At 47.1% G+C, this 13,136-nt stretch overlaps 1 protein-coding gene across 4 annotated transcripts in view; it reads left to right on the top strand.

Annotated features, from left to right (window-relative positions):
• FBLN1 (fibulin 1) overlaps positions 1 to 13,136 on the top strand; it is a 139,306-nt gene that overhangs the window by 31,155 nt on the left and 95,015 nt on the right. For all 4 annotated transcript variants that reach the window (XM_053254877.1, XM_053254874.1, XM_053254875.1 and 1 more), the window contains exon 2: positions 4,370 to 4,469. In XM_053254877.1, the coding sequence (XP_053110852.1) occupies positions 4,370 to 4,469 (100 nt within the window). The remainder of the gene's footprint in view (positions 1 to 4,369; positions 4,470 to 13,136) is intronic.

The following is a 13,136-nucleotide window of genomic DNA, read 5'->3' as shown; positions in this document are numbered from 1 at the left end:
AATCAACCAATCAACTGAATTAAAGTGAAATGAATAAAAAATGAATTTAAAATGAATTTAATCAATATTTAACTTTTGATGTTCTGGCAGGCCAAGATTGATATAAATTAACATGAAATAAGTTGAATTAAAATTCATTCTAATAATATAAATAATATACAATCTGTACAAAATACATAATAAAATGCATTGTTCTTCCTTTCCACCTCTGCCAAATCATCACACAAAACATGGAACACTTTTAAGGGGAAAAAATGAGAACCTCTTCTCATAATTTTGGAAAAGAAGGGAGAAGGGGAAAGAAAGATGGAAAGGATGCAGCAGGAGGCTTGGCCTGAGAGAGAGAGAATGACATAGTCTTGGAGAGAGAGAGAGAAAGAAAGAGAGAGCGAGAGAGAGAGAGAGAGAGAGAGAGAGAATGGAGCAGTCTTGGAGAGAGAGAGAGAGAGAGCGAGAGAGAGAGAGAGAGAGAGAGAGAGAATGGAGCAGTCTTGGAGAGAGAGAGAGAGAGAGAGAATGGAGCAGTCTTGGAGAGAGAGAGAGAGAGAGAGAATGGAGCAGTCTTGGAGAGAGAGAGAGAGAGAGAGAGAGAGAGAGAGAATGGAGCAGTCTTGGAGAGAGAGAGAGAGAGAGAATGGAGCAGTCTTGGAGAGAGAGAGAGAGAGAGAGAGAGAGAGAGAATGGAGCAGTCTTGGAGAGAGAGAGAGAGAGAGAGAGAGAGAGAGAGAGAATGGAGCAGTCTTGAGAGAGAGAGAGAGAGAGAGAGAGAGAGAATGGAGCAGTCTTGGAGAGAGAGAGAGAGAGAGAGAGAATGGAGCAGTCTTGGAGAGAGAGAGAGAGAGAGAGAGAGAGAGAATGGAGCAGTCTTGGAGAGAGAGAGAGAGAGAGAGAGAGAGAATGGAGCAGTCTTGGAGAGAGAGAGAGAGAGAGAGAGAGAATGGAGCAGTCTTGGAGAGAGAGAGAGAGAAAGAGAGAGAGAGAGAGAGAGAATGGAGCAGTCTTGGAGAGAGAGAGAGAGAGAGAATGGAGCAGTCTTGGAGAGAGAGAGAGAGAGAGAGAATGGAGCAGTCTTGGAGAGAGAGAGAGAGAGAGAGAATGGAGCAGTCTTGGAGAGAGAGAGAGAGAGAGAGAGAATGGAGCAGTCTTGGAGAGAGAGAGAGAGAGAGAGAGAGAGAGAGAGAGAGAGAGAGAGAATGGAGCAGTCTTGGAGAGAGAGAGAGAGAGAGAGAGAGAGAGAGAGAGAGAGAATGGAGCAGTCTTGGCGAGAGAGAGGGAGAGAGAGAGAATGGAGCAGTCTTGGTGGGAAAGAGAGAGAGAATGGAGCAGTCTTGGTGTGTGTGTGTGTGTGTGTGTGTGTGTGTGTGTGAGAGAGAGAGAGAGAGAGAGAGAGAGAGAGAGAGAATGGAGCAGTCTTGGTGTGTGTGTGTGTGAGAGAGAGAATGGAGCAGTCTTGGTGGGAGAGAGAGAGAGAGTGGAGCAGTCTTGGTGGGAGAGAGAGAGAATGGAGCAGTCTTGGTGGGAGAAAGAGAGAGAATGGAGTAGTCTTGGGGGGTGTGTGTGTGTGTGTGTGTGTGTGTGTGTGTGTGTGTGTGTGAGAGAGAGAGAGAGAGAGAGAGAGAGAATGGAGCAGTCTTGGTGTGTGTGTGTGTGTGTGTGTGTGTGAGAGAGAGAGAGAGAGAGAGAGAGAATGGAGCAGTCTTGGTGTGTGTGTGTGTGTGAGAGAGAGAGAGAATGGAGCAGTCTTGGTGGGAGGGAGGGAGAGAGAGAGAATGGAGCAGTCTTGGTGGGAGGGAGGGAGAGAGAGAGAGAATGGAGCAGTCTTGGTGGGAGAGAGAGAGAGAGAATGGAGCAGTCTTGGTGGGAGAGAGAGAGAGAATGGAGCAGTCTTGGTGTGTGTGTGTGTGTGTGTGTGTGTGTGAGAGAGAGAGAGAGAGAGAGAGAGAGAGAGAGAGAGAGAGAGAGAGAATGGAGCAGTCTTGGGGTGTGTGTGTGTGTGAGAGAGAGAGAGAGAGAATGGAGCAGTCTTGGTGGGTGGGTGTGAGAGAGAGAATGGAGCAGTCTTGGTGGGAGAGAGAGAGAGAATGGAGCAGTCTTGGTGGGAGAGAGAGAGAGAATGGAGCAGTCTTGGTGGGAGAGAGAGAGAGAATGGAGCAGTCTTGGTGGGAGAGAGAGAGAGAATGGAGCAGTCTTGGTGGGAGAAAGAGAGAGAGAGAGAGAGAGAGAGAGAGAGAGAGAATGGAGCAGTCTTGGTGGGAGAGAGAGAGAGAGAGAGACTGACTTAACTGCGCAGGCGCGCCTCGCAGTTGGGAAGCAACACTGGGCCAAATAGCAGACCCGAGTGTCACTCTAGTTTCTGCCGCTGTGCGCCACTGCTGCCGTGGGGGAGGGTAAGGAAGAACACTTGCACCCCCGCAGCCATCTCCTCGGCTGTGCAGAGGCTGGAATTTTTTTGGGGGGGTGTTTTTTAAGCAGCAGGGGGAGGAAGAGGAAATAGCCCCGGGGGCCAGGAAAAAAGGCCTTGCGGGCTGCATCCGGCCCCTGGGCCGCATGTTGTGCAGGCCTGATACATATTGTCCCACTCTTCCCTCTGGTAAACTAGCATTTTATCTGTTTCAGAAGCCTGCAAATTCTGTTTAACAGAATAACAGCAGTGGGGTCAAAGGAATGTGTGTGTACACACTATGGGATATAAAGTCTCTTTTAAACCATTTTCATACAACTGTTTGCATCCTCTGCCTTAGTATCTCCAGGAATGTCTGAAGGCCTTCAACTGTAGCAGTTGAAGGGGAGCTGAGATGCAACCGCTGAGGCTTTACTCGGAGAGAACCATTTTCACACACACACCCCTAACACAGCATTCCAGGCTGCTAATTGTTACCTCGGCTTCATGGATTTGGGGGCTTTCCCATGAAACGATCACAGGGCCATGAATAAACCAGCCAGATGATGTTGTCACTGCAGGTTGTCCCATTGTAGGACAATGTCTGTTAATTAACAGTGACACTGGAAAACAGTGGGGCTATTCACACAAACACATGGGCTGGTGGCCAGTGGGGAAGGCAGGATTTAACCTACCTTCCCCCAGATGACTGCTCTTGGCCCCAGTCCACATAACCCATGCTGCTGGTTGCGTTCTCCCGGCCTCCAGGTATCCTGCAGGGCAGTACACGCTTAATATAGTGCACTGAGGGAGTCCCCCAGGGGATGTGGGATCTGACTCTTGATCCTGGCAGCCAGGTTAGGGGCATGTTTGTGCCCTTAACCTCGGCTAAGAGCCGGGCTTCGGTGCTGGGTTTGGTGCTGTAGGATCTCTAGAATCCACATGGATCCTGGTGGATCTTTGACTGCCCATGAGAGCAGCCTCAGTATGTGAATACAGGTGACCAACTTCCTGCAGATTTTCTACCACATAGCTGTTTGATGACAGGATTTGTATCGATGGACATGTGGCATGACTACTTTTTTGCCACACATTCCAATGTATTGTGAAGGTTGTCCTTATCAAGTGGTAAGGGTTTTCCCCCCAGCTTTACCACTTGGTAAGCTAGTCATCTTTATTAGTAATTTGCAGAAAATGATCATGAGTGAGGTAGGTATTTCCTCAGTTCATGACTAGAGCAGACCTTTAAGGAACAGCTTGTCTTCACTGGTTTTTCTCCATGGTTTTCTGATCTTAAATTCAGATTTTTCTTCCAAGAGTTTATATATTTGTCTGCAAATGTTCAGAGTGTTTTGATTTTATGGCCAATAGAATGTTCCAGGTTTATAATGGTAGAAAGTTGAAACAATTCTTCATCTTAACTATCCTGCTATGCCAGTACAATATAGCCAGTGCAGCATGCTTGTAACTGTTACATACTAGGAGCTTAATCACTGAAGCTTCCAACCTTGAATTGATGTGAATGAAAGAGGAAGCAAAAGGATCTCATGTCCTCTCATCCAGAATGATGAGAGTTCTATAACTTGCACACACACCCGTCCCAGTGTGGATCACTTTGTGAATTTTCTATTTGAAAGAGCTGCAGAAATTATGTTTTGGATGCGAAGGAGATGTGTAAGGATAGAAAGCACATTGTGCTTATGCGTGCTGTTTCTCAACTTTCATGCCATGTCTAATGCTGCTTTTGTTACAAAGTAATAGCTAACTTCTTTCTTCTGTGATACAGAAAAATTAGGTGTAATCCTCAGGTTCATGTAATGTAGTAGTATAGTCCTCATTAAAGTTAGAAATAGCAATTGGCTCTTCTATAACTATCCAGGTGATAATGATGGGATGGGATGAGGAGAAGAAAGTGAGTTGTAGCTTACTGTCCTCTGTACTATTTGCTAAGAGCTTATACAACACATTGTCTTTTTCCTCCTCCTGCAGAAACTTCAGTGGAGAGCTGTTGCACAAGTGGATATGAATGGGCGAGTGAAAAAAGAGACTGCAGTTCTCTGCCATTAAACTCTGATTCCAAAGAATGCAGGTATGCTTCAAAGCAGCTGTTATGATAACAGCTAGAATGTTCATGTCCTTACAGCATTAGGTTTGAAAGTCAAACATTTGTATTCTGTCTTTACACTGGCTGCCCATATTTCTTTGGGCAAGATACTTTCTTATATTGACTTGGGGCTTACTCACATATGAATAATTAGCAGAAGAATTGGATTCCTCTACTGCAGTGCTTCCCAACCTGGGTTCCTCCAGATGTGGCCGAACTACAACTCCCAGCATCCTCAGCCATAATAAATTTGGTTGGGCATACTGGGAGTTGTAGTTCAGTAACATCTGGAAGAATTGAGGTTGGGAACCACTGCCCTACTGTATCGGAGAACTTGCTTAAAATACACTTTGGGGGGGTGGGATACATTATCTTGCTTTTCCTCTCTCTCTCTCTTAAAATATGTAATTGTAGATATCTAGGCTTGATTTCTTTTTAAGTGTGGAAACAATGTGTTTTGCAATCACGTCTGTCACATTTTTTCTGAATTTTTTTTCATTTGTATTGACTGTAAAATTAGTCCCTTACACAGAACAATTGACAGATAACATATTTGATTTAGAAGTTGCTTAAGTTATTAAAAAGATCAAACAAAGATCACGTGTGTGTTTGGGGGGGGAGATGTTTCTTGATGAGTCAGGGTGCTTTCTTAAAAGTGATATATAAGTGTTTTCTGCCTGAATCCAAATAACTTGGTAAGATAATTATAGCACAATCCTAAGCATGTTTACTCAGAAGCAGGTTCCACTGAGTTCAATGAGTAAGTGTGCTTAAGGTTGCAACCTCTGTCTTCCAATTCTTAAGTGTCCTCAAATGTAGATAGGGCTGATTCTTGTGTGCATTTGAATAATATATGAGACACAATTGGTGGGGGAGGTAGATTGGGTTCAGAAGAAATGCAGCATGAGGTCCAGTTAAACCCCCAACAATTGTTCTGGGACCTCTCGGGGCTCAGGAGGCTTGTATTAGGTTGAGGCACAGGCGCTCTTAGGACCGGGCCACGGGGATCTGGCCCAGCCCTCGCTGCCTGGTGGGGCCTCCAGACACTTCCTCCATTGCCGCAGCAGGCTGCGCTGCTTGCAGCAGTCCCCCAGTCCTTCTCCCCCCACCCCGTCGCTGGCAGTGGCAACCGGAGAGCGATGCTGGGCCTGCTGTTAGGCCCCACATTTTTAACTAACTGCGAGACACACCTGCTCAGTTGTGAGAGCTTGTCGCAAGCCTGTGACATCACGGGCTTGCGATGAGCACTCACAACTGTGCAGGCGCGCCTCACAGTTCATTCGAAATTCCGAGCCAAACGGCAGGTCCAGTATCGCTCTCCAAATGCTGCTGCTGTTGCCGGTGAGGGGAGAAGGACTGCTGGCAGCTCCCGGACGCCACACCTCAGCTGTGTGGCAGCTGGAAAATATATATATTGTTAATGAATGTTTGCTGTGGTAGGGCGGATGTAGGAAACCCCCAAAAGTAGGGTGGGAGGGCCTCACACTGCGTGGGGCATCCCAGCAGGGACAGCCCAGGTGCCAAAATGACCTAGATGTGCCCCTGGGTTGAGGAGAAGCAAAAGGTTTCCCCTAGCCAGCAAAACATCCTGAGAGCTGAAACCTGCACTTATCCTATGTTTTCAGGGATATTTCCTGGTGGTATGAAAGAAGCATTCACTTGGGGTTGTTGGGGGGAAGTGACTAGGTCATTTTTGATCCCATGTTTTGGCAGAAAAAGGGGAAGTCTGAGGTGGTGATTTATCCAGGACTTGATGGCTTATTCTTTTAGTGATGATGCTAAAGAAGTGCTTTATTATTCAAATCTCCAGTCACTAGAAAAGTTTAAAAAAACAATTTAACTAGATAGTAGCTTTAAATATTAACTTGAGTTCAGATACATAATTCCACTTTCAACCAGTGAAAAAGTTATGTGAGAAATATGTAAAACGGTGAATTGCCTACCAGCTTCATTTTTCATTTTCAGAAGCAATTAGTGAATGTCTATTCCTTACCACACAGAAGCACACTAATTTCCTTTAACTTGTCTTTACTTTACCCTGCTTTATCTGAAAACACTGTTACACTTGTCATACAACTTTCAGAATAATAAAATGTTTACAATACCAATTCATGTGAAGTGCCTTGTGAAAGTCAATGCATAGGTCTAGTTTGGTTGCGGTTCTGTTGAGCTCTCAAAGACCTCAGGAAGGGGCCTTTCTCTCTCAAAAAACTCTCTCCCAGATCCCTTTGAAAGTTCAGTTTGCACTGGAGGAGGAATGAGAAAACGAATTGGTTTGTAAAACTGTCTGATTCCCGCCCCCCGGCCGCCCCCGAACTTTTCTGGGGAATAAAGTTCAAGCCATTTCTGAGCTGATTCAAGGTGAGCATGACAAAGTCCACACAACCCTACAAATCAGGGGCATAGCCACCATTAGACAAAGGGGTATAAATGTTCTTGGGCTGCTGGGGTCTGGGGGATCACCATAGTGCCCCCTCACCCTCTTCCTGCACCCAGCTGGTGAACGAAGCACATGTTCATTTAGGTGCGTTATGGAGGGGAGTGGTGCCTGCCTGTTTGTCCAATTTGCTTCAGTAAGTTAGCTGTAAACAGTAATATAGGAAAGGGGACAGAGTCATTAAAATGAGAGTATGGCAAAGAATAGAGAGTATGGCAAAGAATAGAGAGTATGGCAAAGAATAGCTATGACCTATTTCTCCATGAAGTAATACCCTGTATGTGGGCTACACCTCTTCAGATAATTATCGGGGTTCCATAGGACTGAATGGTCCTATTTTGTCTGGAGTTGCCTGCTAGTAATGGTATTATGCTCATTTGAAAGAGCTTCACTGGCTGCCAATTTATTTCCTAATGCAGTTCAAAGTGCTGGTTATCAGCTTTGGCTTGTCAAACTTTGCTGGGTTGGGCTCTGGATACCTGGAGGACTGCATGTTCCTGAATGTTTCTGCCCACCTGACAAGATCATCAGTGTGTGCTGACACTGAGCGAGGCTCAATTATCGTGCGCATAGAACAGCGCCTTCTCAGTCATTCTACCTGCCCCCGTTGGCTTTAGAATGCTGCCACAATGGTCATCTGCGACTGCTCCTCAGTTTCCCTTGCTGCCTCTAAGAGGCAGGTTCTTTAATCAGGTCTTTGTTCTTTAAGGGGTGTGGTCCTCTTGCTTTTATGAGCTGCATTTAATTGGCGGGGGGCTGTTATGGATTTTATGATTGTTTTTCATATTTATTTATTCTGTAAACCCCTTTGAGATTTCTTTTGAAAAGCGGCATATAAATTTAACAAAAAATAAAATAATGTAGAACATTAGCATACTAGGGAGAAGGCTAGACTGACATGCTAGTTTTCTATGTGCAGGATTTGTTTTAATGGTGGAGCATTTAATCATGGGAGCCCCCAACTACAGTCTGAAATGGTATAGCCCAGACACAAGTTTATCACCTTGGTGAGAACTAGGCTGAAATTACATATTCTTTCCCTGTAAATATGGAATTCACAGTTACAATCCAATTTCCTTAAATGAATTTCTTGAATAAGAAAAAGATTTTCTTTTTTGCATTTGATATCTAGATATTTAATGAACTACTTATTTATTTATTTTTGCATTTATACACCGCTTTTCAGGTGAACCTTGCCAAGCGGTTTACAAAAAACTTAAATGAAAGACAATACATGAAGCCACACATTTACATTTTTACGTGGGCCTTAGTCTCACTTCCTTTTCCCTTAGAGCAAGATGGTCCCAGCTGCTCTGTGGTGGCACTTGGGGGAGCGGGGTCTCTTCAGCTGGGATAAGGAGCAGGATGGTGGCAGCTCCCCAGCCAGTCTCTTTCTTCACAACTAGCAAAACTTCCTATTTAGTCATAACTTTCTCAAATGAGAGAGTTCTCAAATTGTTTCTGAATGGCACAGGTACAGATGCAAGATATGCTAAAAGACCAAAGAGCAAGATGAGAGGTGGTCCCCCCCCCCTGGCCTGGTTAAAACCAGACTGGCACTAGATGAAGGGAAATAAGAACTCTCCAGATGCTATTAGGAAATTCATGCTGGTTTTAAGTATGCACCCTCTGGAGAGGATAATAGAAAAGATGAAAGAGTTCTGGAATTATATATTCATTTAATGAACAGTAATGCAGGCTTTCACTCTTCTTTGTAAATCTAAAGAAGAAATGAAACAAAATCACAGAATTCTGTTTCTTTAGAAATCTGCTAATCTGTCAGTTGATCTCCAAGTTGGGTTTGTCTGTTGAGAAAAGACTTAAAGAATAAATAAATGGTAATGCTTGAAGCCCAAGAATATGGATTATGAGTCTTGAGAGGTTTGGAGAGAAACACAGGCCCTGTACAGACATAATGTGTAGCTATGGTCTGTGTTCCTTGACCATGGTTTAATATTATGTCTTACTGTGGTTAAGGTTTGGCTATAACCCAGAATGTGAAATGATATTGATCACATTTGCATGTAACGCCAAACTGGAGTTGAATGGTGCCGAGGTTGGAATTCATGTACGTCCGAAGGTGTAAAACTGTGGTTTTGTGGTGAAAGTGACCTGCGTTTTCCCTCGCTAAACTCCAGTCTGAACCTTTGGTTTGTAGTGAGTTTTGCTGCTCCAGCCTGAGGTTTGAAGGCAGCAACATTGCATCCGAATGCAGACGCTGCCACAACTGGGGTTTTGTGTTGTTTCTGGAACCAAAATAATAGAGAGGGTGGCCCAGACCTGCCCAGAAATGTGCCAGCTCCATACCCGCTGCGCTTCTCACTGGCCGCCTCTCTGAGCACTTGCCCTGTCCCCTGTGCTCTTAAAGCCACTGCCCAGCAACAGGGTTGCCGCGTTGACCCACCCCAAGGTTCTAAGCCCATCAAAGGGAAAAGTCACATTGGGGGTTACCACTGTGTCCCTTGGCTTACCACTGTGTCCCTTGTTCCGCCCCACCCATCCCCGCAACCGGCAATCAGAAGAGAAAGGGGATGGGATGGCAAGACCATGTGTTTTGCTCCCCAAAAATGAATAGATAAAGAAATATGTTCACAAGTACATGCAGTCCCAGTGGCACCATAAACTGGGCTACCCAATTAGATCATTACAAAGATAACACGAGGCAGGGCAGTGATACCTGGGGTTGGGTTTAAAAGGCAGTCCCACCCAGGAATTCTTGAATGGCTCTGCTCTATTTTGTGTACAATAAAGTTGAGGATGCATGCAATCTCTGGTGTTACTCATGAGAAGAACTGTCCAGCAGGAGCAGTATTACCTCTAGTGAATGGAGAGATTCTTCCTGTGTGATGATGACAGAAAGGGAAGTCCCAATGAGACACGCATGTGGGCTGGATGGCAACTGCTGCCCTGCCTGGGTTGCTTCACACAAGCAATTCATGGGTATGGGTAGCCCAGCAACACCTTTCCCTGTCTTGGCGACTTCTGTGTTGAAACAGTTCCTCTGCCAGTCCGGTCATCCATTGGTCGTACATGTTTGTTTTTTGTCCGATATGGCACCCTACTTTCCTGGGCTCACTGATAATTGGAGCTCCCCTCTCATGCTATTCTCTGTGGGCGCTGATCTGTATATGCTGCAATGCCATCGAAACCCAGGATATTTGAAAGACAGTAAAAACCTTTCTCTAGTGAGTCAAGTCTGCCTACCTGGTACCACCTGGAGGCATAGCACAACCACTACTCCTTGGTAGTATGAAAGGATTGTCTGGAGAGGAGGGGGTCATGGTGTACCAGTTCTAAAGAATGGGGGCCCCACACAAGTTGGGCCCCCGTGATTTTGGATGACCCTCCTCATGAGAGTGCAGTCCGGCAGAGGCCCAAAGCTTACTGAGCCTCTGGTCCTCTCCAGTGGACTGGCCCTCTCATGAGAGGGCTAGTCTCTGGTTGGCAAGCCAATACGGGGGCAGGAGTGTGCTTGGGTGTTCCTGGACTGTTTTGCCAGGATCTGCCATCGCAAGAGCATCCTTGGCCATAGTTGATCAGATCCCAGGATCCTTTGCCCTCCCTCACATACATATTCTCTCCTAGGAAGTTGTCATGATCCCTTCCTGAAGAGAAAAATAGTGCCCCCTGCATCCACCCCCCTCCACTGCCAGTAATTGTGCTTGCGCAAGACTGTTCTGTTGCGGGGCTCTTACGAGGATGGTGGTGCAATTGCTGTCAGGAGAAGGGCTTAAATGCTATTTAAAGGGATTTAAATGCTCTTTCCCTGCTGTGGGTGGGCAATCCATTCCGAAAAGGGGTATTTGCAAATCATGGATTCAATAACCATGGTTTAGTGTTACTGTTGTGATCTCTTTTCTGGGCAGACGCCAATCCCTTCAAGAAAGGACCAGCACTGGGCCCAGGCCCTGACACTCAACTGGAGCTTGACCCTGGATGAGGAGTCCCAGGAATCTGTGCCACATAAGCCTGATCCCTCCATGGAACTAGCCCCATCCAACCAAGGGACCTTGGGATTCTTTGTGCCTGGATGCCAGCACCAACAGTAGCCAGGGGGGAGTTGATGGAAAGAATGGGAAGGAAAGGAACAGCTTGGGCTGGGGCATTAACTCTGCTGTTTTGCCTCTGCCCCACCTCTTTCCTCCAGGTGTGTGTCATCTTTGGGCTGCTGCTGGGGCTGCTATATGGGGCAGGCTGGCCAAAGGGCGAGAGCACAAGGGCTCTCGTCCTTGTGGCTCCCAGCCATGGGGCGAGCTGCCTGGGGCCCAGAAGACCTTCCTTGTTTTCCATCAATGAAGCCAGCATGAGAGCTTGAATGAGAGCATGAGTCCTGGGCCTTGTTTTTATCAAACAGAGGAGCTGTGGTTGGTTAGGCTGAGGGGATGTGCCTGGGAGAGCAGAAAAGTGGGGATGGAATGGGGGCAGAAATATCACAGGTGGCGGGCAGAGGGAGGTATGGCAGCGGGAGATGGGCAGGCCGTTACAGGAGGAAATGGTCCAGGCAATTGAGGCCTGTTCCTTTTTCCAGCTCTTCTCCCAACCCTCTGACCACAGGGAGCTCTGAGAACACTCCCTCGAGGATTAGGGTGCTGCTGCTGAATACCAGGTCGGCCAATGCCAAAACATCTCTCATCCATGATTTGATTGTGGATGAGCATGCTGACCTGGTATGTGTGAAGGAGACCTGGTTGGATGAATTGGGCGGGGTTGGTCTTTCTTAGCTCTGTTCTCCAGGTTTCCTGAGCATGCAGTAGCCCTGCCTGGAGGGTCAGAGAGGGGGCGTTGCGGTAATCTATATAGAGACCTTTCCCATTGCCAGGTGCCCGGTCAGGCAATCTCAGAATTTTGAGTGTTTGTCCTTGAGGGTGGGCCTCCGAGATAGGCTGGGGATTCTGCTGGTGTACTGATCACTCTGCTGCACTTCAGTCTCCCTACCTGAGCTGGCGGGGGTGGTCTTGGAGGTTTCCTTGGGTTCCCCCAAGCTTATTGTTTGGGGGGATTTCAATGTCCATGCTGAAGCCCCCCTAATAGGTGCAGCTCAGGACTTCATGGCCTCCATGGGCCTGTCTCAGTTGGTATCGGGCCCTACCCACATGGCAGGACTTACTCTGGATTTGGTTTTTGCCGACCGGGAAATAAATGTTCTGGAGTTGGGGGAGTTTGGGATAACTCCCTTGTCATGGACAAGTCATCATCTGGTGTGGTTTAGTTTGACTGCTCCGTCTGCCCTCTGCAGGGGTGGTGGACCAATTAGAATGGTCTGCCCCTGGAGGCTTATAGATCTGCTTGAATTCCAGACAGCCTCGGGGAGTTTCCAGTGTCCAGAGCTGGTGACCCTATCAAGGCCCTGGTTGATCTCTGGAATGGAGAGATGGCTCAGGCTTTTGACACGGTTGCTCCTAAACGCCCTCTCTGGCTTGGTGGAGCCCGTTCGGCTCCTTGGTTTTACTCGGAGCTTGGGGCGATGAAACAACTCAGGTGATGGCTGGAACGATGCTGGAGGAAGAGTTGTGATGAATCCGACCGAACACGGGCTAGAGCCCATTTTAGGGACTACTCTGTGGCGGTGGGGGCAGCGAAGAAATGCTTTCCCCCCACCTCCATAGCATCTGCTCAGTGTAGAGCAGCGGAGTTGTTTCATGTAGCAAAGACATTGCTGCACACATCTCCCCAGGCAATGGGGGTGGAATAATCTACAGCCCGCTGTGATAAGTTTGTGTGTCACTTTGCAGATAAAGTTGCTCGCATCCGTGCTGATTTGGACTCCAGAGTTCTGGCAGTTCCGGCAGACATGCCTCTGGCACCATCTGGTCCTGATGTGTTGGATTCTTTTCAGGTGGTGCCGACTGAGGATGTGGACAAGATCCTGGGCAGTGTGCGGGCGACATAGTGTGCTCTTGACCCTTGTCCTTCATGGCTAATATAAGCTGCTAGGGAGGGTACAGGTAGATGGTTGGAGGTGATTATTAATGCCTCATTAAAAGAGGGCAGGATGCCATCATGCCTTAAGGAGGCGATGGTAAGACCATTATTAAAAAGCCCTCCCTTGATCCCTCTGACCTGGACAACTATAGACCAGTCTCTAACCTGCCCTTCTTGGGCAAGGTGATAGAGCGTGTGGTGGCGTCCCAGCTGCAGAGGGTCTTGGATGATATGGATTATCTGGACTCTTTTCAATCTGGCTTCTGCCCCGGATATGGGACTGAGACTACCTT

The sequence above is a fragment of the Hemicordylus capensis genome, chromosome 5, assembly GCF_027244095.1.
Source record: "Hemicordylus capensis ecotype Gifberg chromosome 5, rHemCap1.1.pri, whole genome shotgun sequence".
In the NCBI taxonomy this organism is placed as follows: domain Eukaryota; kingdom Metazoa; phylum Chordata; class Lepidosauria; order Squamata; family Cordylidae; genus Hemicordylus; species Hemicordylus capensis.
This window is presented reverse-complemented; position numbering and strand designations above follow the sequence as displayed.